Source organism: Anser cygnoides, chromosome 12 (genome assembly GCF_040182565.1).
Source record: "Anser cygnoides isolate HZ-2024a breed goose chromosome 12, Taihu_goose_T2T_genome, whole genome shotgun sequence".
Lineage (NCBI taxonomy): Eukaryota > Metazoa > Chordata > Aves > Anseriformes > Anatidae > Anser > Anser cygnoides.
In genome coordinates this window covers 12140689-12166859 of record NC_089884.1, presented here as the reverse complement: position 1 = coordinate 12166859, position 26171 = coordinate 12140689, and the positions used below count along the sequence as shown (strand labels likewise).

Sequence of the window (26171 nt, the reverse complement as noted above, 5' to 3'; positions counted from 1 at the left end):
GCCCCCGCCTCCCGTGAGGCGCCGCGCGCTCGCCAGAGGTGGCCCGGCGGGAGGCGGGAGCGGCCGTTGGCGTTGCCGTTGCTGTTACCGTTGTTACCGGTGCCGTTACCGGGCGCGGCTCCGCCATGGACGGCGTCAGGGCGCGGCGCGAGGCCAGGCGCAGCGGGAGGCGCAGCCTCGGGGACCGGCTTCGGGTAAGGCAGCGGGGCCAGCCCCGCACGGGCGCGGTAGGGCCGGGGGTCGGGTCTTGGCAGGGCTCTGAGCAGCCCCCGGTGTGTGCCCTCAGGGCGGGCCCGGCCCCGGGAAGGACAACGCCGCCGCCAGAAGGGCCCCGCCGAGGCAGCGGCTGGCCGCCTTCCCCGACCTGGACAGCGACACGCCGCGGGCCCTGCTCCGGAGGGTCATCCGGAACCGTGAGTAGTGCCGGGGGGGGGAACCGGGCGGGGAGCGCGGCGCGTAACGGCTCCGCGGCCAGATCGGCGTCCGCTGCTGCGCGGAACGGGAAGTCGGAGCGGTGCCGGGCCCGTTCGTGCCGGAGAGGAGCGGTCGCCCTACGGGCTGCTGAGCGGGGCTGCGCGTTACGGCCCTGCCTCGAGCGCCGGGTCCCGCACCGGTGGCAGCGCGTTTTGGGAAGGTCTCGTCCCTCAGCGTTCTGCTCCCGAGGGACGCACGCAGGCCTGGTGCCATCTTTCGCCGTGAGGCGGTGCGTGAGCCGCAGAGGTGCTCGCTGCCTCAAACCTCAGCCCCGCTGCTGCAGGTGGGACTCTGATGCTGCCGTTTGCCATCGTATGTGCCAGCCTTCCTAGGAGCAGAACCCAAATAGCTTTCACTAGTTCTTTGTTTTAACCTGTTAATAAACTTAGTTTAAAGAGCATAGTGCATATTTAACGCTTTGCTGCTGTCCTGGTTCCAGCTAGGATAGAGTTAATTTTCCTCCTAGTAGCTGGTAGGGTGCTATGTTTTGGATTAGGATGAGAAGAGGGCTGGTAACACCCTGATGTTTTAATTGTTGCAGAGCAGTGCTTACACCAAGCCAAGGACTTTTCAGCTTCTCGCTCTGTCCTGCCAGCGGGCAGGCTGGGGGTGCAGCAGGAGCTGGGAGGGGACAGACCCAGGACAGCTGACCCCAACTGGCCAAAGGGGTATTCCACACCATATGGCACCACGCTGAACAATATATAGGGGTGGCTGGCCGGGGTGAGGGTGCTGGCTGCTCGGGGATAGGCTGGGCATCGGTCAGCGGGTGGTGAGCAATTGCATTACGCATCTCTTGTTTTGTACACAGTAGTAGTAGTGGTAGTATTATCATTATTATTATTATTCTGTCTTAATAAACTATCTCAACCCATAGGCTTCGCTTTCCTGTTTCTCTCCCCCATCCCAGAGAGGGAGGTGGGAGGGTGAGTGAACGGCTGTGTGGTGCTGAGCTGCCGGCCGGGTTAAACCATAACAGCTGCTTTTTGACATTCTTGCTAGATTGAGTTGTGGAAACAATGTTTTGATTTGTTCGCAGAACCACAAGTCTCACCTCTAGCACCTCAGATAGCTGAACACAAAGAAACAGAAGATGCTCAATCACAGCCCCCATCCCGGAGAACTTCCAGCATGTAAGTAACTTTTTTTTTTTACACTACCAAGCATAGCTGCAGTTCCTACAGCAATGGGATTGGGGAGCAGGATTTCTTCTGTTTCAACAATCAAAATTGCATTCTCTTATTCAGGATTTTCAGAAATAGCCTCTCCTGCTCTGAAGGTAGCAAAGGAATCACTGGGCTTGAGGAACAAACCAGTAAATACTATGGGTTTGTACTTAGTCCCCCTTTTTAAATGCAGACTCTTAATAGCATTTTCCAGTGGAAGTGCTGGGTGCAATAGGATTCCTGATGGAAGTCTGCTCCTCTTAGTTATCTGTAACAGATACCAAAATAGAAGTTCTTAGATGTTTGCAAGGTCGCAGGCTTTGTGCTGATAATGCTGGGGAGTAATGTGTGGGAATGAGTGGCTGCCACGTGTACTATTCAGAAAACAGGCTGCTGTTGCTTTTTACAGTGTTAATGCTTCTTGACTGTTCCTGTGCTGGGCTGCTAAGGGTTACTTCATCTCCTGTAGGGTGGTTTGGAGGTGAAGTTTGCCTGAGGCTCAGCTGCCTTTGTTCATGTTTAGCTTCCTTTAATATGCTGAGCTAATAGGCCTGACCGTTCCACTTTGTTAAATACAAGAAAGCCATTCGTGGTGGTAGATCTTAATGTGCTCTAGCCACTTTGGACAAATTTCCAACTTTTTTAGTGGCTCTAGCCACTTTGTCCCAACTTTTTGCTTACTATAAAGTAGAATAGCCTGTTGTAGACAATTTGATTTCCTTTGCTTTGCCTTTATAACTAAACTTTGTGTTGACAATAATCAACTTTAAATAAGTCCTGTAAAAATATGAAGCAGACTTCTATCTTTCTGCTCTTTTAATAGAGGAAGTCTGAGTTTTCTGTAAGTGTGGTAGCTTGTTTTTCTTTTTTTTTTAAGTCAAAAAGAGAAGCAATATTATTTCAGCTCCTTCTAGATTTTTGCCTGTTATAGTTTCTGCACATCTTCGAAGTGCTTCTCATCAGCCTGTCTGAAAGGAAGATATCAGGTGACTGTATCTTTGCAACTTTTATATTCCATATACGAGCTGGTTGTTGCAATTAAGTAAGTGTAGAGTTTTTTTTGTTGTTTTTAATCCTTCTTCACACCATTGCCTTAGTTGATGTGAACTTTCTTGAATTTGCAAGCACAGCTTTTACCAGTTGTATATCATTTTCCAGGACAGATGTGAAAAACTAGCAATCTCTTCTTCCCTACTGCTTTGTGTTTGTTCCCCTGTCACAAGCCAGCTAATTCTAATGCTTAGGCTTACATTTTGCTCACAATAAGTAATGAAAGTCAGCTGCATTTCTTACAGATAGAGAATGTGTTTTTTAAGGGGAAAGGCTTCTAAACGTCAATAGGAAAGTGTAAGTCACCTTCTATATTCTTTGAGCGTTCATAAGCCTGTGGGGCCAGATGAGATTCACCCAAGGGTGCTGCTGAAGGAGCTGTGGAAACACTTGCCCTGCCACTTTCAATAATCTACAGGGAGGTCCCGGGTGAGTGGAGGTTGGCCAGTGTGACTGCAGTCTACAAGAAGGGCGGGAAGGAGGCTGCAGGGCATTACAGGCCTGTCAGGCTGAGCTTGGCACCAAGGCAGGTTATGGAGCGGATCACCCTGAGTGCCATCACGAGGCACATACGGCACAAGCAAGTGATCAGAAGCAGCCAGTGTGGGCTTATGAAGGGCAGGTCCTGCCTGAATAACCTGGTCTCCTTCTATGACGGGAAGCCCCGCTTAGCTGATGAGGGCACAGTTGTGGATGTTGTTTACCTGGATTTTAGTCAAGTATTTGCCACCATCTCCCACAGTATTCTCCTGGAGAAGCCGGCGGCTCAGGGCTCAGACAGGCGTACGGCTCACTGGCTGCAGAACTGGCCCGAAGGCTCCCAGGGAACGGGGTTCAACCCAGCCGGCGGCTGGTCACCACTGGTGTTCCCCATAGCTCAGTCTTGGGGCCAGTTTTGTTCCACAATTTTAGCAGTGTCCAAGAGGAAGGGAACGAAGTGCACCCTCACTAAGTTCACAGGTGACACCAAGGTAGGTGGCACTGTCAAACTCCTTGAGGGCAGGAAGGCTCTGGCAGAGGGATCCGGACAGGCTGGGTTGATAGGCCAAGTCCAACTGCAAGACATCCAACAAGGGCAAGTGCTGGGTGCTGCGCGTGGGTCCCAACAACCCCGTGCAGGCCTAGGGAGCAGTGGCTGGGAAGTTGCCCAGCAGAAAAGGGCCTGGGGGTGCTGGTCAAGAGCCGGCTGAACATGAGGCAGCAACATGTCAGGTGGCCAAGAAGGCCAGCGGCATCCTGGCCTGCATCAGAAACGTGTGGCCGGCAGGACACGGGGTTGTCCCTTGTCTGCAGCTCTCCCCTGAGGAGACCGCACCTCAAATGTTGTGTTCAGCTGTGGGCCTCTCACTCGCAGAAGGACCTTGAGCTGCTTGAGCATGTGCAGAGAAGGGCAACGAAACTGGTGAAGGGACTGGAAAACAAGAGTTGTGAGGAGCCACTGAAGGCACTGGGGTGGTTTAATCTGGAGAAGAGGAGGCTGAGGGGATACCTCAAGGCTCTCTGCAACTCCCTGGAAGGAGGTTGCAGCGAGGAGGGCTTCAGTCTCTTTTCTCAGGTACAAGTGACAGGACATGAGGGAATGGTCTCAAGTTGCGCCAGGGAAGGTTTAGATTGGACATTAGGAAGAATTTCTTCACAGAGAGGGCAGTCAAGGATTGGAACGGGCTTCACAGGGAAATGGTGGATTTCTCATGCCAGGAAGTATTTAAAATACATGGGGTCGTGGCTCTAAGGATCACGGTTTAGTGATGGGACATGGATCGGTCAGGTTGACAGTTGGTGGTGTTGATCTTGGAGGCCTGTTCCAGCCTAGAGGATTCTATGATTCTGTGATCATCACCTCACTGATTTTGCTATATCAAAGACATGTTTGTCACAGCAAAGGATGCAGAATTCTGCTGCTTCTGAAATGTACATTCTTGGCTGCAGGAGGAACACTGCTCTGTAGTTCTGCAGGACGCCGTGTGAAAGGCTGGCAGCAGTTCGCCGACAACCTTCATGTGGGGGATTCTTGGAACTCCCCAGTAAAGGGGGAAAACAAGGCAGCTCTGAAAATTTCCGATCCCCATCCTGTGCCTGACTGGGATATTATGCATCTATTCCATGCACCAATGTGTTTGTGATGCGTAATGTTTTGTGATTATGGCTTTTTTGTTTACACTGTCAGGTTTGACAAATTTAATTGCTGCTGTGTGCTGTCAGCAGAAGAGAACTATGGAGTTTGTTGGGAGCCAATCTTCCCCTTTAGCTCAAAGTTTCTCAGCCCTGTCATTCTGAATGTAAACTTCAGTTTTGATTTCCTTGCTTTGTGAAATTTGATTTAGTAGGAGGGAATGAGATGTTTCTGCCTTTGCTGAGATAGTCTGACTAGATCCTTATTTCTGCTGCAACAAGGACAAATAATTTCCATTTGCTTTTTTAGCAGCTTTACAGGGACTTTACCCTGTAAAGTACCCTTTCTAGGGTACCTAAATGGTTATGTCCTTTGTTAAAAGCTTGGTTTATATTGGTAGGGGGGAACTGCAACTGCCAGACCTTGTTCCTGAGGGTACATCTATCGCTACGTTCCGTATGACTAGGAGTAGAAAGAAACTCAGCATTTCTGAATTTGAGAGAGCAGCAGACAAGCGACTTCCACAGAACCAAGGTAAGGCCACAGTATGAAATTGTCTTGCTTTGTGCTGCATTTGCTGTCAGTTGATCTTCATCTGCTGCAGTTTAGCTCTTAGTAACTTCTCAGTTGAGTGGTTGGATGTTTGGAAGCTAGACTGCAGTCTAGGGGATAGCAGAGAAGGCAACACAGTTCTTTTTTTTGCTAAGTCATCGGCTCTTCTCTAGTTGTTTGGGACTTCTTGATCATTTTTCCACCTTGGTGCTCTTTGAGTTTTGAAGCATCTCCAAAGGAAGAAGTCACTGTCTCCCCCCCCCCCAGAGTTCCAGAAAATTGAAAAATAGAAGATACTACATAGGTTTTGTTGCATTTTTGTCAAATAAGTTACTCAGTCAATGTCTGAGGAAAAAGTGTCTTGGAATTTTATAAAAATAAATATTTTATATTGGAGTAAGTTTTCCCTTAATATAAAGTTTGTAAATATGGTGAATATCACTTTCATTTTAGTTGCAGTTTAACAGAGACAGAAAAGGAAAACGCGTCACCCAAGTTCACACATTCCGTTGCCAGTTGCAACTGGAATAGAATGGAAGGGTGAGATTTGGCTCCAATTTACAGACCCCTAAGTCTGTGTGTCTGCATGTACACTGGGTAACTGAAGTGCTCTTAAACTTTAAGTGAGATCTAGTCAGTGGAGTGTGGAGAATGATTGAGCCCAGCACAGAGTAGACACCTACGTTTGATTGTGTTTGTCTATAATGGGAACACAGACACCTATGCTTGGATGTTTTAATCTGGAGCCGAATCCCACGCTGACTCACCTGTGCTCAAAAAGTTGACTCATCTTTCTTTAGCCTGATACCTGCTCTGAGACATGTTTGTATTGGTAAGAAATGGGGCAGTTCTGTGAAAAGCAGAGGCGATGTGCTCTGGTATTTACTGGTATGAGCAAGACCACTGCTGTCCAGGTCTGCTTTTGTACTTTTGGGACTTTGGGGGTTGAACATGTTTGAGCTACAGTTTCACTGACAATCTGGAGTAGCTAGCTATATTTCTGAAGTTTCCAGATGCTTTAATGATGGAAGATAAAGGGTTGCTGAAGAGTTGTGATTGGGGCCCTAGCATCTTGCTATTAATGTGGTAAGATTAATATTACTGAGTACGAGGGCATGTGCCGGGCTAAATTGCCTTTGTTTTATCACCCTTTTAGAAACTGCTTACTAGAATTTTAATGAGTAATTCAGGAATGCAGACAAGAAATTGTAAAGTGAGCCTATTGTCTCATTCTGTTCTCATCGAAATGTAGCTTTTTGAGAATTATGTCATAACTGTTTCTAGAAAGAGGATCTGTTGTGTTATTTCTGTAGAGCATTGTGTAGAGAGTAATTTCTCAAATAATGCGTTACCAACTTTGTTTTAGCCCATTCAACGCTGGACAGCACTTTGGCTCGGTGAGTTTAAAACAGAATGTCTTAACTTCTGGCTGTCCTAACTACAGCTGCCTTGATTTGTCACCTCTGTAGCTGTGAACGACACGATAGATAACTGGGTTTGTAATAAAGAGCTGTGTTAGTATCCCACGCTGGTAATGAAACTTGGAGGAGGTACACGACTTGCCCTGTGCTTTTCCGAAACTGTGGCTCTGTACTGCTTGCCCAGGTTGGCCTAGCCTGTATTGCTGCTGTTGCTCCTGCCTTCCTATGAATGTCGCCTTTCCTCTTTTTACTGACTAGGATCATGCCTTTTTTTCCTTCTATTCCTCATGTTTCTAACAGTAAGTCAGTGCATAATATACCTTAGAATGGTATCTCGACCTGTTAGTCGACTTACCATGTCAGTTGCATCAGTGCAGTCTTTAGTCCAAATTCCCTGGACTTTAAAAGGCTTGTTGGCAAGTCAAGAATTTCTTCTCCTCTGTTGCACTTGTACTATGCTAACAATCCCAGCCATGGTTAGCAAATTTTCATGCTTCTCCCTGCAGCCTTTGGTCGTGGTCCCATGCAAGGTGTTTCATAAGGCTGCACGCTGTACTTGCTGTCTTTTAATCCTCTGTATCCTGAACCCTCTTTTTGATTGGGCTGCCTAGGAAGAGGGACAAGAAATAGTTGGCCAATCAGTTTAAGGTACAAAATGCGTACATTCGGATGCGTTTTCCCATGCTTTTTATGCTGTTATCTTAGTTCCCGTATCAAAAATGTGTTATTAGTGGTAGTTTGCTGTGAGGACTGATACTCAGCAGCTTTTTAGACTTGCACTCAATTCTTCTATCTCCCTGCTCTTATCTAGAGGACATCTTTACTCTTAAACATGTTTGCCTTTTTAATTATTTAATTGTTAAAGATTCCTGAGCCTTTTGTCAGATATGTTGTTGCAGTCCACTCTAGGTAGGAGGCTGTAAAACCAGTCTGTTTCCCGATTTCTGTAATAGGTATTCTGATGTTAGATGATATAATGAGATTGGAATATTTGCTTAAAGTAGGCTGGCATGTAATCTCCAGGGCCTTGGGGGGAAATTCTTCCTAGCTAAGGGGTTTGTGAAATGTCTCACTGTTAGTGGCCTTATGTCTGTAATCTGAGCGCAAAAGGGGAGCGTGCAGGTTTTGAAAACGATTTCTGCCTTTCCCTTTTTACAGGTCTCTTCACATGTCACTTGGTTCCGTGCTTGCACCAGACACTGTTGAAAAGAGAGGCTTATTCCGGAGGCCAAAGAATCGCAAAGCTATTGACATTGCAGCTTTTGAAGGTGGAGTGGAACAGAACATGCAGAGAAAAGGTTTCTTTTGTGTTATTTCTGTTTTGGGAGGGAGGGCCTTATATATGGTGACTTCTAGAAGCGGTTACTGCAGTGTGATCTGTATTTTAGGATTTAAAGGCTGTTAATATATTCACGGAAATCCATTGTAATTTGGGAAGCAAGATTTAGAACAAGGCTCTGCACCCGTAGCTTCTTCAATTCTCTGCACTTCTAATATGTGCTCCACTCAGCGTGGTAATACCACCACACAAATTGTTTCCTGTGGGGGCTTGTGTTCGTGACTGTGGGTACTGGGGAGATGGTTTGGTAGAGGAAGTTATCATCACTCTTCAGTGGCCCTATAGTTTCTGTTGAGGATGAATGAAAATCTGTTGAGTAACTCAGGTTTTGAATTATGCAAGTCCTGGTACTAAATGTGTGTCCCTATGATCTTGAACAGTTTTTCACACTAAAACTTGTTTTAAAACTTTCTAAACAGCACAGAACTATCTTGTGGACTTGCAAACGGCATCCATGATTGAAGCAGCCACGCTGACAAGCGATGCAGAAATCATGCTGAATAACACAGAGCTTTTTGCTCAGCCTCAGTCTGGTGAACAGAACCAAAAGGAACTTCCTGCTCTTGAACCACAGCTGTCAGAATCAGAAACCCCAGTGCAGAGAAGCAAGATTTCTAATGCAATGCAGGAGGAAGGAAAGCTTGTAGGCCGGGTATCCAGTGTGGGCACGGAAGAGGGAAGGACCCGAAGATATTCCGAGGAAGAACTAATAAATGATCGTGAACATGTTGACAGCATGACTCATGTATCTCAGAAAACATCTGCGAACCAGGGAGAAGATGAGCAAGGTCATTCCCAGCAGAGTGAGCCAATGGAACAGCTTTCTGATTCAGAAGAGGTGGCTGGCAGTGAGTACTATGCGTTACGACCTGGGGGTAGCAGGTATTATCTGAAATCGCAGAATCACAGCGTGGTTGAGGCTGGCGGGGACCTCTGGAGGCCATCTGGTGCCAACCCTGCTCCAGCAGAGCCACCCAGAGCAAGTTGCCCAGTGACCAGGTGGCTGTTGAACCTCTCCAAGGAGGGAGACTCCACAGCCTCTCTGGACAACGTGTGCCAGTGCTTGGTTCCCTTCACGGCACAGAAGTGTTTGCTGACATTTAGAAGGAACCTCCTGTACTCCGCTTTGTGCCCACTGCCTCTTGCCCTGGCACTGGGCGCCATTGAAAATAGCCTGGCTCTGTCCTCCCTGCTCCCCCCTTCAGGTATTTACAGACGTTGATGAGATCTCCCCAAACCTCCTCTTCTCCAGGCTGAGCAGTCCCAGCTCTCTCAGCCTTTCCTCATAGGAGAGGTGCGCTGTTCCCTTAATTGTCTTAATTGCCCTTTGCTGAGCTGTCTTCTGACTGTGTAAATGGGAGCACATTTTCCTTGTTCTGCATAGGGCAGACCCCGAGGTGTGGTTGAAACCATTACATTTTTTTTCTTTTTTCTTTTTTTTATGATCCTTTGTCAAAAGGGCCACTGAAGGGATGAAAGACACGGACTCCTGATGGCTCTTGAACAGAAAGCCTTTGTTGCAATTTTTCTCCACTACATATACTTTCCCCGTAATCCCATGCCCTGTCCACATGCCCGAATCTGTCACAGAATTGGTTAGTGACCCTCAGACACGCGCCTCGAGCCAGCCAGCAACTGGCCACTGCCCAAAGCTCATCTTTAACACTATAGCCAAGTTAATTTATCTCGATCTTGCTCAAGTTTTTGTTTCTACCGCTTGTTTCCTCATTATCTCTAATTCAGGGACGTGTGAAACAGCGCAAAGCCACCTGCAAATTCCTTTCCCACAGGCCACATAAACAGCATTTAAAGAATGGTTGGTGTACTTGGTATTGCTTGAGCCAGGAGTGGAGGTCTTGCCATGGGAAGCTTAGGAATTAATTAATTAATACCTGGTGTCCTGGTGGACTATTGCACCGTACTTTTCTTCTGGAGGGTTGCCTGTGGCAAGCTTGGTGGGAAAAGTTGTTTTGAAAGAACAAGGGAAGAAATGAACAGAAAAAGGTGAATTGCTCTGAAGAGTCCAGTTGTAGGAACTTTTAGGACAAATGGATAGATAACACAAAGGAAAGTGTGGAGAATGTGGAACAGGGGACTGGATTGAAGGAGAGGAAAAGGAGGGAGAATGAGAGCATGTCTCAAAGATGCCGGAGTTCGTAAGCCATTAATGTCAAAAGTTAATGATTACATATTTCTCTTGTTTTACCAAAGGTAGCTAATGTCATCTTTCTCCTCAGTATGATCTGAAAATATATCTGCAAGGGCTTTTCCAGCTGATTCCTAAGAGACAGTGCAAACTCTCGAAACTGTTTTGAGGAAAGCAAGAGCAGTTTCTTGTGTGTATTCCTCCCTCTGCGTGGTTGTTTTCTTATTTACCAGAAATGAAAGTTTAAGAAAATACTAGGGGCAGCATTAATGCTCTCAATTTCTAGCTGTTAATAGGTGGAGCTCCTCTTTGCCATCCAGACGTTCAAGTAGATCCCCAGTCATTCTAAAGCCTAGGAGATCTTTCAGCATGTCTTTGAGAGAAGTTGTGTCCCGTATAATTGAAGAACTAGATGTAAGCGATAAAGAAGAAGAGATGGCTAATGCAGTGAATGAAGTAGAACAGGAAGAGATTTCCAGAGAGGGTAAGAGTTGCTTCCAGTGTTGCAAAGTAATGGAATACTTCAGTCTGATTAGAGACAAGTGGTTTTCGGTGACTTGGAGAGTGAAATAAGACTCTATTATGCAGTAGATCCTAGAGATAATTTAATTCAAATCATATCAGAGACACTGAGCATTTCAAAACAAGCTTTCTAAAAGCAGGTTGTGTCTCACTCATCTGCTCCTTTGTCAGTATTTGCTTTGTTCACAGTGACTGCAAATGGAATAAATTTTTGTGTTCTTTTGTAGTTCCATGGTACTGCTCATCTTCCTGTAGGCAGAGAGGAAGGGTTATTAGCTTTTTCTTGGCAATGGATACACCCAGCTAATCACTTTTTGCATGTCCACATTTAATGTTTGCTATGTTTATTTAAGCTGTGTTGGCCTTTACTTTCCTCCAGTACCTACCGGCATGTTTTTCTCTTCAGGGGCTTCAAGGTTGCCCTGCCTTAAGGAACAGTGGTTGTCACAAAGATGTTGGGCCTTATACTGACCTCCTTTTTGTTCCTGGAAGAGAGCGAATCGTAGAATCATAGAATGGTTTGGGTTGGAAGGGACCTTAAAGATCATCTAACCCCAAACCCCCTGCCATGGGCTGGGATGCCACCCACTAGATCAGGTTGGCCAAGGCCCCATCCAACCTGGCCTTGAGCACTTCCAGGGATGGGGCATCCACAAATCATGCAAGTTGCTTGGTTTCACAAGCACGTTCTCTGTTTTCTTTGAAATCCTTCTGCCATGGAAAAAGTCAGTAAAAACTCGGCACCCATGCTGAGGTTCATTAAGGCAGCAGTTACTCTGCATTTCTAAAATAATGGTTGCATGAAATTGGCAGTCTATAGTCTTCCTTGATTCTTTTGTCCTTTTATAGTTTTACTTGGGTGCATCTCTGAAGCGTGAAGTTTCAATGCGATGTGACTCTTGAGATTGATGAAAGTCGCCTCAGAATTGTTAAAGTTCTGTGAACGGCAGCTTAAAGGTTTGAGTGTGGTCAGAAAAGTAAATAACATAAAAATGATGAAAGGAAGAGATGACAAAGTAGTAGGCATCACTGTGTCACTATGGAAACAGTTGTCATGCTCTCCTTTTGAACACCATGTGCAGTTCTAACCTCTACATTTCAAAACAGCTTTAACAGAACTAGAGAAGGAGCAGAGAAAAACAGTTGCCATTAACGATAACGATAATTGTATGGAGCAGTTTCTATACATTGAATGACAAAATATAAGGACTTCTCCGCCTGGAAAAGAGACAATCGCTCTGGGAGTGAAATAGAAGAAGTTTAAAAGGAAAACCCTTGAGCAAGCGTGGAGGAGATGATTCAACAGACAAATTGAAACAAATAGCTCCATGATCAGTCAGTGCAGAAACTAGAGAAGAGCAAAGAGCACTGACGGCTGGCAGGTTATACCAAACTGAAGGAGGTATTGCTACTAGCCACAGCTGATGAAGTCAGTGAAAACTAGACTTGAATATATCAATAGCAACTGGTACTCCCCTGTTACAGCGCTGTATCCCTGCAGTAGTCTGGTCGCGTAGGAGTGAGTATCACTGCCTGTCTGCCTCAGGCAGTCTTAATGTTCAGTTGAGCTTCTGCATTTTCCCCACAAAGCTAGTTAACTTTAGGCAAGATTTTCCCCTACACTGCTGTAGGGAGCCTAATATTCTGGTAAATAAGATCGCTGTTAGTGAGTTTTGCCCCACCTTTGGCCGCGTTTCCTTGTCCTTTTCACCAGGGCTCGGGGCTCCCAAGGTCTTGGCACTTGTACTTTTGAGCATGAAACCTCCCAGTCACTAGGCAGGATGGTAAAAATCCACTTTTATGGCTTCTGGCTCTACCCTTGAGGTTATCTGAGCTTTCTAAATCCTTCAGCGAGTGTCACTGCTACGAGAATTCCTAGTAAGATTTTTCTAAGTAATCACTTGTGTGTATTTCTGTTGGAACTGAGCTACGGGGTAATAGATGTGGAACAATAGTTTAAGTATGTAGGGTAAAGGAGTACTTCAGTAGCTAAGGTTTTTAAGGACATGCAAGTCATGTGTCCTTTTATTTCTCTTCATCCTGCCTTCTAGAGGATTGTCAAGGATGGTCAAAACACTGTTAAGTGCTCTCTTCTCTGTAGTGCGATGTATCTCTTCCAACATAGTTTATTCAGAAAAACTGGGCATGTGGTTAGCCATCTATACCCCGGAGTTGAAAATGGGAAGGAGAATGCGGGCACAAACACTAGGTATTACTAGATTTAAAGGGAAAAAAAATCTTTCACATAATCACCAAAAGAGAGTACACAGAGAGGGTAGATCTTGAGGAGCTCTGGTTACAGTTAAGTAAATTTCCTTCATCGGAATCTAGTGTGTACCCTAAATAGGTGGCGAGCTCAGGAAAAGTTGTGCATTGTAAGTTTTTGGAAGGGGACTGCATCTGCCTCCCTTTTTTATACCGTATGGTTATCGATGAGTTTACTTATCAAGTAAATTGTAGTGATTTTAGTGAATAAATTTTAGTGAACCACCAGCATTCAGTTTATTTTTTTTTTGGTAGGTGAGACTGATGATGGTATTTCCTATTTTAGCTATGGAACATCATACAAATGCTGGATATTCTGAACATTTAGAGAAGAAACTGACAAAAAAAGCAGAATCACAGATAATTGTGACTCCAGAAGAAGGGGGAGTAGCGGAAGGCAGAGTTAAACACCAAGACTCTCCCAAGGCTGGTGAGAACAATCAAATTACCTCTAAAGCTGCATTATTGGCATGAGTGTTAGAACAAAGACTTGTTAACTCTCTGTATTCTGCAGTCTGGGCTAAATGCTGGAAAAATATCCAACTAATTTTGACATTTCAACTGAAAGACTGTGTTACTGCTCAAGTCAAAATTTTATTGGGAATGGTGTTTAGAAATACATAGTTGCAAAAAGCTTCTTTAATTATAATTTCCTCGTGGGAGTTTGAGTCAAGGAAAGATTGGTAAAACTTAGAGCCCCTCTGAATGTGTTGGCAAATCAAGATCTCCCAAGTTACTTTTCCTATATTACAAGGGTCTTCTGTCTTCAGCATGCTGCCCAAAGGCTTTGGTCCTGCTTATCCTGAGGGGAGATCCATCTTTGCTTATGCTACAGCTGCTATGCTGTTCCTTTTATTAAAAGAAGCTGACTTAGAAGGAGCTCAGATAACAACTTCATTCAAGTCTCCTGGGCTTCTCTACACTACCAAGTGCTATTTTTTTACATGATCTCTGCTCACCTAGATGTAGCAAAGAGAAAAGTCAAGGATTTATCAGTGGTTATCTTACCTAGCTTAATATATTGGCATTCTAATCTTTGAAGATAGGAATATAATAGGTGGCAACTTGTCAGGAATGGGAAGATGGGTTTTGTTTTTATGAGTGCCCTGAAATTTTGGATGTGATACTTGTTACAGTGATGCATTCTTTCTGTTTTGAAAATCCAGAACCAGAGATGGCCACAAGTGTTAGAGCCAGAAGCTTGAGCAGGCATTCTCATGCTTTTTCCTCCTTTGAAAAATCTGGGACAAAGCCATTAAAAGAAGCTGTTGAGCAAGCAGATGAGCTAGAAGACAGAGCTGCCATGGGAGAACTGGATGGTTCCGAAGAAGAATCTACTGAGGATGAAGCTGAAACAGAAGGCCAGGAGAGTAAAGGTAGGAAAACTTTTGCAGCAGTAGCAGAAGGCAACTAAGATTTTTTTTTTTCCTCTGATATCTGCCAACAAGTTGAAGGAATAATAACATGATCAACTGTTTAGTCCATCGGATAGTCCAGGGGAAGCTGTTGGCTGGTATATGTGGGCCAGAGGGAAGTGCAGATTGTTACTGGCTTGTTGGGTGCTCTGTTGGTAATCATGTACTTCTGAGGTAATGGTAGTGGAAACGTACACAATGTACAAGAATGAGTGCAGAATGGTCTCATACAGTGACAGAGAGAGATCTTTATCCTTCACTTCCTATCACTTTATCCTTCCTTCCTGACTCCTATCTTCATGCTGCGCTAAAAACTTATTAGCATTGAACTGCTGTTTTCAGAGCCGTTTATGATACTGTGGATTTGAAAGCTAATTTAGAACCCCATTCTGTTTGTGTAGTTACATATTTCCTTTCCAGTTAACCAGAAGAGTAGACTGATTTTTCCACAAAGCTGAGAGGAATTGTGTTTCCTAAAAGTTCTTTAGACACTGTATCAGTCTGCTTCGTTGCCCCAGGAGTGTTTGTGCTATTTAGAAGGACGTGTAGTTCAATTAAGGCCACATCTGAGAATGCTCAGAATGTGTCGGTGGCTTGGGATTGGTCTTAGTCTTACGAAGTATACTATACCCTGAAATGAAAAATTTAACTAAGGTCATCCTGAAAGAATCCCGTTGGCAGGATTTGAGGCATTGTGGGGAAATTCAGCTGTAATAAGAACATGACAATTGATCTGGTACACTTGTGTACAAGGAAAGCTGTGAGGTGTTCTTAGCGTGTCTACAGCAGTGTGAATATGTGTGTCTGTAACCCATCTGTATGAGGAGATGAAATGATCTTGCTGAAGAGAACCTTGTGATGCTGATAGGATGGAACAGTAAGAGTAGCATCTTCCAAGTCTCATTGGAGGAGAGGAAGAAAAACGGGGAAAAAAAATGAGAAATTATTCACTCTTGTCATAAAATTTGCTTCAGAAGCCTCAGCGTAATTAGTCTTTTCCCCTACATCTTGCTCTATGACCCTCCAGCACGTGGAAGTATTTCTTCAGAAGAAGCTAATGTGAGGAACCGTAACAACTCCCCCAGCCCTGCTTCCTGTGAGAGACTCCTGGCCTCTGAGTTGTAGGGTTTAACTCGCACGGGTAGCCAAGACCTCTGGTAGTTGGACTTATCTTCTGTAATGGGACTGGTGCTCTAGTTCCTAGAAAGGGTTGCAAAGTTGAAACCATTATCAAATATGTTGGTTTCTTGGGGTATACTCAGCTTGCAAGGGAAACGGGAACGTAAGAAGTCTTCCATGACCACTCCTCTTCTAGACAGGAAGCTGCTCAGTATTTCAGTTCTGTTAACATTGTCTTCTTTCTTGCCATCATTTGTCACAAAAGAAGTGAAGGAGTTCAAGAGTGAATTGAGAGGATGAAGATTAGACTTGGAGGAAACTGGTATGGATGGTTCACAGCCAAAGAAAAGGCGAGGTTTGACTCCTTGTGGTTGGGATCTACTGCAGGACCCTGGTCAAAGGGGAGCCTGTGGATGGGGCCTTCTTGCTTCAACTACAAGAAGCATCACACTCGCACGCGCTCATCCTCATGGGGGATTTCAACCACACGGATGTCTGCTGGAAAAGCTGCACAGCAGGCTGTGAGCAGTGCAGGAGGCTCCTGGAGCGTGTCGAAGGATAACTTCATGGTCCAGGTATTAGATGAACCAACCAGAGGAGAAGTGTTGCTGCACCTGGTGCTCGGCAGTGCAGAGGAACTCATTAAAGAGATTAAGACTGGAGGCAGTCTGGTCTGCAGAGACTCACATCCGGGTTGAGTTTGTGATCTCGAGGAATACGGGCCTGGTGAAGGACAAAGTCAGGGCCCTGAACTTCTGAAGAGCGAACTTGAACTGATGTAATCTCCCTGGACTTCTGTAAGGCCTTTGACACAGTCCCAGACAACATCCCTATCTCCAAATAGGATTTGATGGGTGCTTCATTCAGTGGATAAGGAGTTGGCTTGAAGGCTGTACCCAGAGAGTGGTGTGGTCAATGGCTCCTAGTCCAGATGGAGACCGGTGATGAGTGGTGTCCCTCAGGGGTCTGTCCTAGGACTGGTACTGTTTAATAGATTTATCAATGACATAGACAGTGGGACTGAGTGCACCCTCAGCAAGTTTGCAGATGACACCAAGCTGAGTGGTACAGTTGATACAATAGAAGGAAGGGATGCCATCCAAAGGGACCTGGACAAGCTTGAGAATTGGGGCCACGTGAACCTCATGAGGTTCAACAAGTCCAAGTGCAAGGTGCAGCACCTGGGCTGGCGCAATCCCAGACATGAGGACAGAGAAGATCTCATTGAGAGCAGTGTGACTATGGGAGATGCTTATAGACCCTTGTAATGTGATTTTCTTGCTCTGCTCATCCTTGTGTTCAGGGGAATTTGATGCTGATTTAAGAAAATGACAGTGAGGTAGTTTTCAGACTTCAAAATTTTCTCTGGGAAAAGAGGCTGCAGCTTCTCGGCAGATTAAGTCGATCTAGTCCCTGCTGTGGGTCCCTACTGTGCTTTTTTACACCCTGTCCAGCGCAACCTGGTGGGCAGGAGGTGGCATGAGGGAAGCCACCAAAGGAGATGGAGTGGATGGAATTGCAGCAGCCAGCAGTCGCACTGGTTTAGGGTACCATGGAGCCACAGCCTGGGTGTGGGCTGTGGCACCGGAGCAGATGTGGAAAGCTGGCTAGGCTTCTGTCTGCTGCTGCAGTGGTGCTTGCTGCAGGAACACTGAAAATAGATATCAGTTCCTCAAGTAACTGTTACTTCTTTTTTCTCCTTAGAGGGTTCCATGAAGACACCCATGTTTGTCCGTGCCGCAGCCTACAGTCCACTTCCCTTGCTGTCAACTCCACGTCCTGCAAAACCTGCTGCTCAGGAGTAAGTATAAGCAACCTTCAGCAGTGGCCCAGTAGTAGCATATTTGGGGGTGCAAGTAGCAGGAGAGAGCCCAAAGATCTGCATTCCTCACAACTGTCCTACATGGAGAACCCGTCTTTGTTGGTTGTTTTGTCCTTCATCAGCTGTAGCAGGGACTAAGCAGTCCTGAATTCTTTCGTTCATCCATGGCTTTAGTGATTGGATAAAGAATTCTATCAGGTAAATGTGAGCGCTCTCCCAGAGCAGATCTCAAAGCTTTCCAACGAATGGATAATTTAATGCTTCTTTGAGCTGGATACCAGAACCTTTTTCTAGCAGTTCTTTGACTGCTAGGCTAGCTTGGAGCACTAGACAGTAGGAGGTGCAGGCTAGCCCCTACAGTAGGGGATGCAGAAGCCCTTGCAGGAGAGGGAGAATTACAGATTACATTACAATGATCACATTATATGACATATTTGAATTTTGAAACCTAAAGCTGTATGTACCTGCCATGTGGTAAGTATAAAATGAAGTTTGCTTTGAGGCAGAAAGTGAACCTGTTGCCTTCATTACTCTAAAATAGTTAGAACTTTGCCAGCCTTTTAACTAGAAATTCGGTAAAGCCATCCGGAGAACTGGTAACAGTAGATCCTAGGGAACAGAAGAAATTTTCTAGTCCATGTCCCTGTCAATTTATTGAAGCAATAAACAATAAAACGAGATTCTTTTGTCGTATGCTGCTGTGAACAGAGATGAACGATGCTTGTAGAAGATGCTGAATTATTGCTCTAATCAAAAATACTAATTTTTATATCTATATATAAAAAAGCAAGAGGAGTCTTTGCTGATACTTTCTGATGTGGAGCAATGTTATAACTTAAATGTAGATTTGCTTTGGGATTCTGCACTGAGACATGCTCTTTTTATATACAAGAAATGTCTGAATACTAATTGTTCTGTATAGAGTGCTAGTCCTCATATGCCAAAAAAAGTCTGGTTTTGGATACATATTCTTTATAGGAATTTCTGGACATTTATAGATTGACAGATTTTCAGGCTCTCAAGGTGTGCTAACATGCTCATAACTGTAGGTTCAGAGCCTAGATGACAAAAAGTACCCAGTACCTGGGCAAGCTAGAAAAGTAGGCTGACGTGAACCTAATGAGGTTCAACAAGTCCAAGTGCAAGGTGCAGCACCTGGGCTGGGGCAATCCCAGACATGACGACAGGCTGGGAGAAGAACTCATTGAGAGCAGCCCTGCAGAGAAGGACTTGGGGGTTCTGGTGGACAAAAAGCTCGATGTGAGGCAGCAGTGCACACATGCAGCCCAGAAGGCCAACTGCATCCTGGGCTGCATCAACAGGAGTGTTGAGCCCCGAGCACGAGGAGGTGGGTTCAGAGGGGGACCATGAGGATGACCAGAGGGCTGGAGCAGCTCTCCTACAAAGAAAGGCTGAGGGAGCTGGGGATGTTCAACCTGGAGAAGAGAAGGCTCTGGAGAAACCTTGTTGTGGCCTTTCAGTGCTTAAAGGGAGTTTATAAAAAAGATGGAGAGCAGCTCTTTGCTCAATCCGATAATGACAGGATGAGGGGGAATAGTTTTAAACTAAAAGAGGGGAGATTTCGATTAGAGGTTAGGAGGAAATTCTTCACTCAGAGGGTGGTGAGGCACTGGCACAGGTTGCCCAGAGAAGCTGTGGGTGCCCCATCCCTGGAGGTGTTCAAGACCAGGTTAGACAAGGCCCTGAGCAACCTGATCTAGTGGGTGGCATCCCTGCCTGTGGCAGGGGGGTTGGAACTGGGTGGTCTTTAAGGTGCTTTCCAATCCAAGCTGTTCTGCAGTTCTACGATACTGAGTTTGTTTGCACGTTATGTACTGAAGTCTGGCTCCAGGTTGGTGTGTTTGCTTCCCAGGGCATCACTACCTAGGTTAAATGCCTGAGGAATATTCTAGGCTATGAAGTGGAGTGATGACTATGTGAGAGCCTTGGTTAAGGCACTCTATAAAATAATCTATTTTTACTGGTACAGTTCTACTGTGATCAATTGTACAGATCAGGGCCATAGGACTTTTCATTTAGAAGCATTAAAATCTTCTACAGTCAATAATAATCAATTGTGCCCCGTTCCTTGGAACCAAACGTTTGTACATTCCAATTCACAAATGGGCAAACTGAGGCACAGGAAAGATGACTTAGATCATGACTTTTGTTATTACTAGATGTACTTCATCACTGGGGCTGATCTCTTCCGCCTGTCTCCAGGGTTCTGTCAGAAAAACATGTTAGTAGGCTGGAGAGAGAATCAAATGATACATGCATTGTGTGGGTGGGTTTTCTGTGCGTTAGTCTGAGACTCAAGGTCTTTTCAGTTGTTTCTCACTTGCCTACTGAATGAAACTGGGGATTTTACTTCCCCTTTCTTATTACAATTTTTCCTTTTTAGACTGGAAAACAGCAGAAATTTCATTTGGGACTTGGTCAGAAAACAGTTGCATAAGGGGAAAAAAATACAGAAAAGGCTAAACAAAATGTTTGGATTAGTGTAAAAGTTGTGCACTTCCCATTTTGTGGAAGGAAACTATCGAAGGAAGAGCTTCTGTTGAGTCTTGTCAACCAACAAGAATTGAGTATGCCCTGCAGACCAGAATCTCCCTTCTGCATCCATAGGCCACTTCTGTGTCTGCATCAAACTTTGTGTTGTCCCGGAGAGTGAAAAATACAGGGAGCTGTAGCGCTGTTGCATTTATGTATTGGACAGAACTGTAGCTCGCTGGCTATTTGTTATGATAGCACGCTAATCTCGGGAAAACTTGAACCTGAATTGCTTCTCCCAAGGCTGTAATGTCATGTGAACTGTTTGCAAAGGCTGTGCTTTGTGGGTGGGAGGGTTTTGAGGGTGTGGGAGGGAGAAAGAATTAAGAGCTTGTGGTAGGTCTTTTAACCCTTTCAAATTCAACATAAGGTTTGCCCCAACTCAGCTCGGTGTTCTCTGCCTATACCCAGTGCCCTGTGTTTGTTCATCTGATGTGTGGATTTTCAATTTCCATCAAAGGTCTCCCCTGCAGCCACGGCGGGCTAAGCCTGTTCCAAAGAGCTCAGGAACGTCACGAAAGAAAAAGCGTGAGCCTGCACTAGCAAGCAGTTACATAAAGCAGATATTTAGGCATTATGCGAAAATGCCAGTGGCCAGAGATGCCTACAAAATTGTTGAAAAATGGTAAGCAGCAGCAAACTCTTCTTCCTACTACTCTTCTTGGTCCTCTTTTCCTTCCTTTTCTCTCCTTAAATAACAAACTCATCCAGAGACCTGATGATAAGTTGACAGCCCTCCCTCAACCCTTTGCTACTCAGCTGGTGGGAAATCCACAGGGGGTGTGATTAAATCGAGGACAGAAGTGTGCTAGGTGCTTTTGGCTGCTGTGTGGGTATCAGTGAACAGTGCTGCCTTCTAGGAGCTTCTAGCATGTGTCCCAAACTGGTACAAACTGCACAATTCAGTCTTCTCTACCTAACAGCACACTAATATCATTAGCGGTCTCAGTGAGCCAGATGGCTCAGGATAATGGTCGCTGTGTCAGGCTGGGCAACGTGAAGCTGTTCCAGCTGTGCAGTATTACATCTGCAGCCAGGGTTTCTCAGCTTTTTGAATCCACGGACCATGTTACCTTCCTGAGTATAATCTGGGGATTGTTCCAGCGCTGTCACTGTAAGAACCTAACAGTGTCATCTTTAACGTTGATTTGCCAGTTGTGTTTACTCCTGTTCTTGCATGTGGGAGTTCTGGGCAAGGTTCTGGTTGTCAAATACGTAGCTGTTTCACAGCTACCTTGCCATCTTCAGTTACCAGTGGTCCAGAAAGCCCAGGCTGAGAAGCCATACTTCATTCCCTGGGCTGGAGTGGTTCTTCTCCCCCCGTTTTCCCCTGGCAGGCTGTGACCTGCACAGTGAGCTGCTGCAGTTTAACTTGCCCTACAGAAGTGAGCGGCTGGTGTTTGTACCCTCCTCAGCCTGGTTTTATTTCTGTCCTCAATTCTCTTTCAGTTGTGAGAAATACTTCAAGCAGCTAAGCGATGATCTGGAAGCTTACGCCCACCATGCAGGGAGGAAGACAGTGGAGATAGCTGACCTGGAACTCCTTATGAGAAGGTAAAGGAGGAATGTCATTAAGCCATACTGGTGTTCTGTGGTGACAGAAGTAAGCCCAGTAAGACTGTCATTGCCTGGCTGTGCTAGCAGTATTTCTACAGTAAGCGCGGTGTCCTGTAGTTTGCTCTGCATGATGCAGCTTGGCGTTTTGTGCCAGAAAGGGCATTTATGGACTTGGGATTTTATATTCCAAGCTGAAGGGGGTGGGGGGCAGGAGAAAATAGGGGTTGGAAGTGCAGGAGTCTGAGAAACAGGTAGCAAGAGGAAGGGGATGTGTGCTAGGGTCAAGCAGTTATGGCTGGGAAGTGCGTGGTATAGGTAGAAAAAGCAGCAGAGTAACAACAGTTAAGTGAGAGGCTGGGCTGCACTGCACTCTTTGCATCCCTGAGGGATTGCTTTGCTAAAGCACTTGCAACTGAAATCATGAGCATTTGCACATGCCCTGCTGTTTGACTTGCTCCTCCGAACAAAATCCCACTCGTTCTGTGTCTGCAGAATCTAATAGTTAGGCTTCAAACCGATAGTTCCTCATCAGAGCAGGAAAAGGGCCCTTCGGCCTGGCTTCTAACACTGGGGTTTCCCTTCTTATTGCCACTTCAGGACCCCCGGAGGGGTGGAGTGGCCAGCAGCCTGCATGGGTTGTTCTCAGAACCTCTTCGCTGCGGCTCTTCCCGTGGGCTCCCTCAGCTCCCCCATCTCACGACTGGACTTTGTCTTGTGACCAAACCATGAGGGATTTGTTCTTTTGGGGAGCTCTCTGTAAAACTCTCAGGCCTGAATCAGTTCACACTCCTCATTTAAAGTCATCTAAGTTGGTAGTCCTAGTCTCCACTGGAAGAATTTCTTTCAGATGCTACTTTGAAGTCGTTTGAGTGATTTTGTAGGGTGTACATGAATAAAGACAATGGTTCTGCCTGGGTTTGTGTAGCTGGAGCTGGTGCTGCTGCTTAAGAGTAATCATCTGTTGCTGTCCAAATCTAGAGATTTTATTTTCACGCTTGACAGGTGTTTGTTGAAATCAGTATGAACAGGCTGAGAGGAGTGATGAGTTAGTTGGCCAGGTTTGAGGATTCTGTTCTCTTGTTATTCTGCCTTTCTCATTTTTTTGTCTTTCTGCTGCATCATTAAGAGATCAGAACTGTTGCCAGTTCATGAATAAGAATAGTATTTCTGTTCCTTCCAGAAAGAAAGCGTGGATAAAGGCTGCTTTTTTTTTCTTTCTGTGAAACTAGGAGATACTGACTTTTTTGGGAGGGGGCAGTCAGCTAAACGGTGCACTAGAAAACTACGCAATTTGAATATGCCAACCACCTCTGAATTGTGAATAGCATATAAAAAATCTGCTGGATAATGGGATATTTGCTTCTGTTGCATCATTCCGTGCATGTCCTTAAATAGTAAAATTTATCACGTGCCATGCGGATTGTGGATTTAAAAAGTAATGAACTGCTATAGATCCGTGTGCTGACTTTCACTGTGGAAAACAAATACCTCTGTGGGAAGCTGCTCTGCAGTGACTCTTCTGGTCCGCTTCATATGTAAACAAGTCTGGTATTGGCACCGTATGCAGGACCTAACACATCACCTGAGATGGCTGTGTGCAAGTATATAGCTCTTCTGTCACAAGCCTGTGCACTTCAGATATTAAATGTGAAAATGTCAATGCAAGAAAACCTTAAAAACTTTCTTCTGACATTGAGTGGAAACACTAACAATTCTGTTTCTTCTCTGCTTTCTTTTTGAACAAAGGCAAGGGCTGGTGACAGACAAGATGCCGTTGCATGTGCTGATAGAGCGTTACCTCCCTCTGGAGTATAGGAAGCTACTGATTCCGGTTGCTGTGAGTGGAAATAAAGTGATCCCCAGCAAATCAGCATGCCTCTCTGGCAGGTGGTGAGCCTTGTGGGTGGGAACACAACCTGCTCGAAGAACATAGCTTTAGGTTGTTCCATGTAACTGCTCAACGTGATGGTTTTCCACAAGGAACTACTGGGGCAATAAACAGTTGACATTGTCTCGAACTTACTGACATCGTGCTGTGGCTATCATGCCAGCCCACTGGATCTCACCAATTATTATTACAAGTAATTTGACTATCCTTTAGTTTTATATCTTATGTTTGAGTACTAAATAAATAAAACGTGGTATGTATTCTGCGTGATACTTATGCCAGTGAGATGAAAGCTTACCTCATGTCTGCTGTGTTGTCACTACATTCCTAATAGACGCTTACTTGTATTGGTGCTGTTCATGCTAACTAGTTGTTTGTTCAAACGAGAAGCTATGGACTGCCTTATGAAAAGATGATGATCCTTTTTACAGTTGTGTGTATATATATATATTTACAACAGGGGCTTTCAAACTTAGGATCTTATCTCACTTTGTAAGTCTAGCCTGTGTCAAGAATAGCTCATAGTTCATCTATGAAAACAGCTGCTTACTGATGAAAATTGAAATGGGAAAACACACTATATACATATATATAAAATCTCATGGGGAATTAGCAAGCAGTAATTTAAGACCATTTGAGAGGTAACGTTTTCTGGTTCACATGTGGTAGATGAAGAACTGGGAGAGAGCGCAGGGGAGTTGGAGCAGATCTTTAAGGTCCCTTCCAACCCAGAGGATTCTGTGATAAACCCAATATACACAACTAAGTCAAGGTTTTGGTAGTGGGGGTGCTGCAGGGGTGGCCTCTGTGTAGAGGTCAGGAGTTGCCCTGTGTTAGAGCCAGTTCCATCCAGCTCCAAAATAGACTGAATAGCGTGAATTTGAGCCTTGGAAGAAGAAGAGAGTAGGGGTAAGGTGTTTTTAGTTTTGCCTGTTTCTCACTGTCCTTCTATATTAATCAGCAATAAATTAATTTAATCTTCCCCAAGCAAAGTCTGTTTTGCCCATGATGGCAATTGCTAAATGATCTCCCTGTCGTTATCTTTGCCCAGCTCATGTCCTGTTGAAGAAGAGTGAGAAAGCAGCTGGGTGGCTGTCAGCCAGCTATGGCTCAGCCAACACCCTGTGTATTTGGGCACTTGTTTGTTTCAAACACATGCTCAGAGCTGAAGGCTGTGCTTCTGCAGGTGTTTTCTGATGCCAGCCCTGGTGCTGTCCTCAAACTGCATGTTGCTTGCAGCAAGGAATTCTTCCAGCAGTCGAAAATAATCAGTCACCTCTCTTCTCTAAGAGTTAGCTCAGTGTTGTGATGCTGTAGTCGCTGGAACCCTGCAGGAATGGTGGCACTCCAACCCTCAAGGTTTAAACTGAATTTATGTACGGAAACGCATCTGGAAAGTCACTGCTCTGGTCCCAGGCATGGTGGAGGGAGGCAGTGCCAGAGCCTGGTGTGTGAAGCAGGGCCCAGCTCTCTGAGCTGCAGTTTGCGCTCAGCCTGTTGGTGTGTTCTCTCATGTCATCATCCAAAGCAGCAAGATCCAAGCAGTGGCTTTATTAACTAACTAACAAGTGCAAATGTATCTCTGCGTGTTTGACGCGCCCGTGTGGTTTGTGCTGTTTTACTCGCAGGGTGAGCCAATGCCACCTAGCTTTCCACCAGTGCTTTTGTACAGTTTGTTGATTGCTACACAGAGCAGCTGATCAGTGCTGCTCCGTAGTGAATGTTGCCAAACATGTAGGAAGACAATAGAAATAAAATCCTTGCATATGATTTTACTGCTTATAGTGAACCTAAACCACAGCAGGAATGAGGTCAGCCACATCAGAGGATTTTTAAGGTGCAAAGAATGATGGCTTTCTAAAAACAATTCACAAGCTGGGAAAGAATGACCCTTGTGCATACAATTTTCAGAGGAATGAACATCATTTTTCCTGTTTTACATGCTAATATGCCTTACGTTTATTTAGCTAGTCTGCAATTCCCAAGGTAAGACACTTAAACTGTTTATTTTCAGAGAGAAAAAAATAATAGTTTTTCCCCTTAATTATTAGCTGCTTTGTCTTGGACTTGGAAACTCAAGCTTGTAAATAGTTTAATTTGACTTAAAAACTTGAGTCTTTAAATTGATTAATTTTTAGTTGTGAGGAAGGGATGGCTCAAGGCTGCTGCTTTGCAGTATCCTTAAGTCAGATGGAGTGGGGCTGAGCACAGTCAGCACTGCCAGCTGGGGTCAGTCAAACATCGTGCCAGTGGCTCTTTCCAATACACTGAATATGTCTGGACTGAAGAAGTGGAGTAACAGCCTTTGCGTCTTTTTTTTCCCCGCTTCCCTTGCATTGTAGAAATGTTCTAGAACTACTGGGAACTGTTTTCCCTCTTTTTAGATCCATGAGGAAGCCTTGCTTCCTGAAAAGTGCAGTGTAGCTTCCCAGGTGTCTGAAATTGGAGATCCAAATGGTACAGTTAATAGGACTCCTGGAAATCCAACCCAGCTCTTGGCAGCAACGTTTGCAAGTTTGACAAGCTTTGCACAACGCTAAAGGAAATGAAGGCCAATTATAGTTCAAGTCTTTTTTTGGCAGGCAGTACTGACACAAAGGTCAGTCATTTTCAAGTTTTGTTTTTTTTAAAGCAATTCTATTAATATAGCAAAGATGGGGATTTTTTTCAATAGTCACAAGGAAACAGTTTGTCTTAACTGACATATTACAAAATTAGTACCTTTTAAAATTAATTTTCTGCCATTATGTGACTTTTTTAGTGTGTGCT

General features: G+C 45.1%; 1 protein-coding gene across 5 annotated transcripts; it reads left to right on the top strand.

Moving 5' to 3' along the window:
• The first annotated feature begins 1 nt into the window (after position 1).
• Positions 2-23662, top strand: CENPT (centromere protein T). 5 transcript variants are annotated; one of them, XM_067004353.1, is made up of 14 exons: positions 2-194; positions 287-413; positions 1514-1607; positions 5204-5337; positions 6722-6752; positions 7935-8074; positions 8535-8963; positions 10548-10745; positions 13335-13478; positions 14215-14424; positions 17287-17383; positions 20418-20582; positions 21407-21511; positions 23261-23662. In XM_067004353.1, the coding sequence occupies exons 1-14, from the start codon at positions 126-128 to the stop codon at positions 23406-23408; spliced, it is 2091 nt and encodes a 696-aa protein (XP_066860454.1). In that variant the 5' UTR covers positions 2-125; the 3' UTR covers positions 23409-23662. The 5 variants fall into 5 exon arrangements, with proteins under 5 accessions (XP_066860454.1, XP_066860457.1, XP_066860455.1 ...); XM_067004354.1 differs by lacking the exon at positions 10548-10745 and having other exon boundaries at positions 5-194; XM_067004355.1 differs by lacking the exons at positions 2-194; positions 287-413 and adding an exon at positions 473-757.
• The last annotated feature ends 2509 nt before the right edge of the window (positions 23663-26171 follow it).